General features: G+C 43.5%; 1 protein-coding gene across 1 annotated transcript; it reads left to right on the top strand.

The window, feature by feature from the left end:
* Positions 1–1,517, top strand: LOC130497125 (uncharacterized). Its single transcript, XM_056990115.1, has 3 exons — positions 1–162; positions 256–876; positions 1,470–1,517. The coding sequence occupies exons 1-3, from the start codon at positions 1–3 to the stop codon at positions 1,515–1,517; spliced, it is 831 nt and encodes a 276-aa protein (XP_056846095.1).
* Positions 1,518–6,935: the final 5,418 nt, after the last annotated feature.

The following is a 6,935-nucleotide window of genomic DNA, read 5'->3' as shown; positions in this document are numbered from 1 at the left end:
ATGGCAAAGGTCAGCAGAATCAGCGACAAAGTCGCCATTGACGCGCTTAGAAAGACACTTTGGTACAAGTCGAAGTTCAGAAAGTGGATAACACTCGAAAAGCCTCGCACGATCCAGGACGCCCTCCACAAAGCCTCGGATTACATAATGATCGAAGAGGAGGCAAAAGTCCTGTCGCAAAAACATAAGCCGGCAAGGAACTCTTCGAAAGACGTGGATCCGAAGTCAAAGAAGAAAACCTCTCGTAACGACAAGTACGTCCATCACGAGGGGGAAGAACTCCAAGGCGCGCACAACTACTCGATCAATACGGAGCAGTACAGAACTTCGGGGAATACGTGGAACCGTAACCAGAGTTACGACAAAAACGTCTACTGCGAGTTCCATCAGACCGAAGGTCACTCCACGGTTAACTGCAAAGTTGTAGGGGCAAGGCTGGCCGCGAAGCTGCTTGCTGGAGAACTCTCTGGAGTAACCAGCATCAAGGATCTAATCCTCGACTCCGACCGTCCGCCAAAAAACAATAAGAATCCTCCCGCGGAAAACTCGTCGCCGAGAAATCATGCGAGGGATAAACGCGAAAGAAGACTGGACGATAGAGGGAACGATAACTCCCGCAGAAGGGTGAACATGATCATGGGAGGATCCCAATACTGCAAGGACTCGGTCTCGACCATCAAAGCCTACCAACGGAAAACCGAGTCAACTGCGAAGTATCCCCCACAGTCTCCTCCTCGAGACGGAAAGAACACCTTGATCACGTTCACTGAAGAAGAGGCTTGCGGAATCGACCAGCCTCATTGCTACCCCTTGGTCATCGATCTGGTAATAAGAGACCTCGAAGTCGCAAGAATACTCATCGACACCGGAAGTACGGTAAACCTAATCTTCCGCGATACTCTTAGAAGGATGGGTTCAGCTATCCCCCTCGCCAAAAAGGGGGGGGGAGTGGGTACGTATACTCGTATACTCCCACAAAAGATAAAAAAATCCCGCACTTGTATTCGAAATTTTCGAAACTTTTTCAATAAAATTATCTTTCTCAATCTATCGACTCCTAACACATAAACACTCCAGAAAACAAAAAAACGTATCCTCAAGAAATGCGAGACATCGCAGTTTCACTGAAGATATTTAATTCGTATCATCCGTCAAAATAGTCCGTCCGCGACTTTAAACATTTTATCAAAATAGTCCATCCGCGACTTAAAACATTTTATCAAGATAGTCTGTCCGCGACTTTAAAACAACCATCAAAACAGTCCGCTCGCGACTTTTAAAAAACATACCCGTCGATTGGCCCCGACGGGCAAACACATAAACTTTTCACTTAAACAAATTCGTAGTCAGATCTTTTCACAAGATCCAAAATTTCGTCTAGCACTTCTCAAAGGAAGTAGCTCTGTTCGTACCCAGACAAATCATATAAGCCGATAACACTTCGCATATTTTAAAACGGTGTGAATCAGGTCAAAATCACAAACAGGCAAAACGGAAGCCGATCAGTCATCGCATAGCCTTAAAGCTGAAAGTAGACCTAGGTCTTGCCCTAAGCCCAGCCTTGCTGGCACTTAACATCTCATTGACATAGTATCAGATACGAGATCCCAAAACATGTCTCTTATCGCTTACACCTAAGACGCTCGCTAAAAAGTGGCATACGGACCAAGCGACGAATTAAGAGTTAGAATACGAAATGACTACTCGCATTCTGCCCTCTACACTTGGCTTAAATATAAATCAAATCATCAAACATAAATCGTCGAAAAACTTACTTCATATTTATAAAAAGTCGCAAAAAGACGGCAGGGATTCAAAGCCTTAAATGGCCAGTCCCGAAATACATAAAATTACACGACCTACTATGGTCGCGGCATAATTAGAGATAAGGGAAAACATTTTCCCGACCAAATCAGTAGAAGATAAAATCGTCCGACGACGGAGTTCCAAACTCCGTCGGATAAGTCACCTCATCCTCACCTCCCTCCGCTTCAGTCGCGACCTCCACCGTATCAGGAGAAACCGGGATCGGCTCTTAGAGTCCCCAGATCCTTTCCTCGATGGGAGGAACGAGCGACTCGGCGTGAGCGTTGTCCTTCATGCCACCCTGCATGAGGCTCAACTCCTCTTCATAAACATAATCTCTCTGTTGAGTCCTCGAGAGAGTTCCAACTGACCCGCGACACTCGCGAAAATCGCCCACCGCAACATCGGAATCGCATCGCCCGATTCTGCATCTCGGCGGCGATCTCCCGTTTGGCCTGCCTCCTCGCTCGGCGAATCTCCATGGCATGGTCGGCGGCCGCCCTCAAATCCCGCTCCAAGGTCTCTTCCTGGAGTCACGCAAAATCATTCGTGTTCTTCTCCGCTTTGAAGCACCAGATTCTCGTCTCTCTCTCTGGCTATCCACCAACGCCGAGCCGAGATTGTTCATCGCATGCGAAATTCGAAAAAAGAATTTTTATTTTTTACAAAGATAAAGATATGTCCGGATATGTTAAAAATAAGGGGGTGTGGGAAGAAGCAAGGACGGACCCCGTTAACTACGCGAGAAGTCTCCGCCAATACCTCAGGCCTCTCTGTTTCTTCCACGAAGGGGTGCGGATTAGGATGATCAGGAAGACCAGAAAAGAAGTCGTCAAAGTTAGGGATTGGCGCGTCGCTCGAACCACTCCCATCGCCGAAGCCGAGAGTCGGATCCCATCCCGGAAGTGGAGAATCATCAACGGAAAAGTCATGATCCTCGACCTTGATGTCTTTGTCCTTGGACGACAACCCAGGCGATCTCTCAACCGGAACGCGCTCCGGGAGATGCTCAACGGGAGCAAAATCTATGTCGCCTTCCTCCTCGAAATCAGGGTGGACCAATCTGATCGCCTTCCGAACCCTCCTGCAGGTAAAACTGGTCCACCAATGGTCGCCGCTCCTGAGCGCATCTCTCACCTCAATAATGTGTCTAGGCCAAGGATGGATCACGCTAATGTGCGGCAGGGGATTCCGAACTGTCCGGAACGTCGGGATGAACTCCTCTTCGACGGACGCAGCATTGAGTCGGACGTAGAAGAAAATTGTTTCCAATGGTTAAAATTGGAAACAGTTCCCCTGACCACTAGCATCATGTTACGAGGAGTCAGTCTCCAGGAGGCCGACTCCCGATTGTATTGCACCCACAGAAATGCTTCAAAATGGTCGGCAGTGAGAGATAAGCCGTGCTAGTAACTTAGAATTACGAGACCGATAAGAATCTCGAAACTCGTAGGGTTCAGCTGGTTTAAGGAAACCTGGAAACGGTCCAGCACGCGGACAATAATCTCAGGGATTGGAAACCAAAGACGACAACGCATCAAAACAGTCTCATAGCACGTGAAGTAGCCTTCTGGAGAATGGTCGGCGTCTTCTCCGCACTTAGGAATCCAGAACTCGACCGCCTCCAGAACCCCGACAAACTTTCGAAGCGTCTCAAGGAAAAGTTCGGTGGTATTGCTTGGTAGGTGGGCCCCCACTTTCCGAGATCACGAGATCCGAAACTTTTCTTCCCCGGGAGCTTTGATTCGATCACTGCTCACTTTCCAGTACGCATCACACTCAGCCGCATTCGGAGGAAATTAGAACTCGACCTTTGGAACAAGAAACTCCTCTTCCTGATTGCAATCGGGAGAGGAAGTCACGGGAGTCTTCTTCTTAGAAGATTTCTTTCCGCCTCTAAACAACTTTGACATTTTTGTGAAGGATTTTCTTTCTTAAAAAAAAAATTCTCTTGGAAGAATTCTTTAAAGAAAGTCTTATGAAAGATGGGTGAGTAAAAATGAAAGAGTTACCCCCTCTTTTATAAACTTCAGGATTTACTATTCAAGTTCGGACTTTTGGATACAAACTTGTCTTAAAAACTCGCCTAAACTCGCCGAACCATGCGACAGAATCTCGTCAACCCACGATTCTACCGCACTGGGGGGGCTTACTGTTGGGATCGAAATCGGATGAGGCAAAGTTGTCATCCAAATTTCCGTTAAAATTTTTTTACTTAAGAATTTCTACGTTTTCGGGAAAGGAAAGCTTATATGAAAAAAATTTATACGAAAAACTTGCGGAAAAATCTTGTTTAAAGACTAAGATTCTTTAAAACAACGATTTCTAATCAACGATTTAAGAAATCAACGATTTCTTAAAACAACGATTTTTTTATCAACGACTTAAGAAATCAACGATTTCTTAATCAACGACTTAAAAAATTAACGATTTCTTAATCAACGACTTAGGAAATCAATGATTTCTTAATCAACGACTTAAAAATCAACGATTTAGGAAAGTAATGATTTCTTAAATCAACGGAACAATGTTATCAAAGGTCCAAACATCCGCAAACAAGCATCCTAACAGCATCGTAGCTTCGATTACAGCTCGGTCGCTATAGCGATCGAGCATTCGTACATCGATTATTTTCCGATACGACGATACGACGTAAAATTATGCATTCTCGACTATCCGTATAACCGTTCTCCGCAACCCGCGACTAACCATTTCTTGATCTCTCGATCAAATGGGATCGTCCGTTCGGTTTACGATAAAACCGTGGAAACTTAACTTTACTGGAGAAATCGTAAAAACGTCTCAAATCAAAAAGACGGCCCAAAGGGTCCTAAACTTTATTTGAAGCCCACTTACGATTTCTTAAAAAACCCATAAACCTTATGACGGTTTATGCTTGGAGGATAAACATTCCCATTTTTCGACTATGACGGCTTAAGGGCAAAAGGGGGAAGCGTAAACCGACCTTGGAGGGAGTATATAAGGAGCTCAAGGCGAGAGGCATAGAGAGAGCATCTTTCAGAGCAAACTTAGCACTTAGAGCATTTTAGGCAACTTTCCGTTTTTGTTTTTCGAGCGGCGACTCAATTAGGTTTAGCCACCTTAGGGTATTAGAACTAGGGATCTCGCCAACAGCTCTCGTAGCCGAAGCACGTTACGTTGTTGTTGTTACACTCATACGCAGATTCGGAATAAAATCCTTCTTGCTCTCTTTTTACGATTTTTATTTTATTTCTCGTTATTGTCGTGTTTTGATTGCTTGACGTGTGGTTTCTCAGAAATCCGGGACCTCTAGGAAATTAGGGTTTTCCTAGTTTCCTAAATTATACGAAATATTGACGGTGCGAATTTTGGTTCCCACAATAGTGCTCAAATTACCCTATAGAGCTTACTCTCTCAAATAAGAGGTTCAGCTGTAATACTTAGGGATCGAATCACGAGGAGCTAGAGAACCGATTAAATCTAATCAATTAATCAATCCTAGGTGAAGTTGGTTTTAGTAATGAAATGTAAATGACAATTCCTAAAATAAGCAAGGTAGTTGCTCTTACTAACAATATGATGGTTGTTTAAATGATAATGAAGAGTGCTAGACTTAGGGCTTTTATTCAGGAATGGAGATTATAATATCTATAAATGCCTAACAAGTTGCTTGCAAGAATAGAACTCAGCCGCTTAACTCTCAGTGATGTCTCACTGGTTAAATAACCTAGATCTCTGGCCTCAACTGTCGTATGTTGACACAGAAAAAGAGTCGATCCTTATCCTTTAGAGATATCGAGCGATACACCTTTCGCAGTGCCGATCGATTCACCTGTCGGGATATCGATCGACAGCTTCTAGATATGCCTAGGCGCGAGCCGATAATGAACACTAGATCTCAAGGAGGGCGGTTAGCTCTTCTCCAAGGAGACACTAGTTCAAACAAATAATTCAAGATATCAAAGATCCTAGTGATCTATGCTCTAGTTAGCTACTCTAGAACAAGCTTAGGGTGCAATCTATTTGATGAATATCACAACTTAGCAATTATAGTTTGGGGCTAATCCCACAAACCTATTTAAACCCTAGATCTAACAAGTAGACTACTCAGACATAGTTAAGCAATTCATAATAATAGATAGATAAAAGAATTGCATAGATAAGGAGTAGAAAACAAATATAGTTCACAAATCTCTCCAATCTCTCAAAACATAAAACTCTCTAGTCTCTCTCTCACACTCTCGGCTTTGAATCTCTAGACTTGTTGCTTGCTTGTCAAAGCTTGCTTCTTCGAAGTTGCCGTCAAAACACTTAGCAGGAATATTTAAGCATTTCCATTAGGTTAAAAACTCGTCAGGGGCAATCTCGTAATTTGGTGAAGTCTTGGTGAAGTAGTCGGCTAAACCATTTCATCCTCGATATCGATCGACAACACAAGATGTGTATCGATCGATTATAATCTTCTAGTACGCGGATCTTCTCAGCTACATCGATCGACAACTCTGGATGAGTATCGATCGATTCTTATCACAATGTTGACTTCCGACTTGGTCTTGAATGGTCAACTCGGGTGTATTATCTCTTATACTCCAAAATGCTCCAAAACATCACTTTATCATGAAACGCTCCTGAACCTGAAAACATACCTAACAGGCTAGAAAACACATTAGTTATATAATAAAATACTAGTATACCATGGTAGAAAAAGGGTGAAATCCATGTTATATCAGTTGGACAGATAGCGGATTTCATGAAAGTTTTGCAGTAGATACAGCCAGATCTTCCCACAGTGGAAACCACATTGAAGAAATTGATGAAGATTATTGGCAAGAAAGAGCTTGGGAAAACTACATGGAGAATGATAGATTTGCAAATCATTTTCCAAAATCGATCGACATCCACCGTCCACCATCGATCGATTATCTACTTCACCCAGCAAAACGACATCATCCATCGATCGACATCACCAGCATCACATCGGTCGATATTGACTCAGACGACTTAAAGGACAAAATCAGAATTTCACCGATTAGGACAACAGATGGGTATATAAAGTTGTCAACATCAGCCATGAAAATTAAAACTTCAACAACTTATACCCAGCAGCTTCCAGCAACTAGCAACATCACCATGGAGGACTGCAACAT

Source organism: Raphanus sativus, chromosome 1 (genome assembly GCF_000801105.2).
Source record: "Raphanus sativus cultivar WK10039 chromosome 1, ASM80110v3, whole genome shotgun sequence".
Taxonomy (NCBI): domain Eukaryota; kingdom Viridiplantae; phylum Streptophyta; class Magnoliopsida; order Brassicales; family Brassicaceae; genus Raphanus; species Raphanus sativus.
The sequence above is the reverse complement of the archived record's forward strand: the minus strand, read 5'-3'. Positions and strand labels throughout refer to the sequence as shown.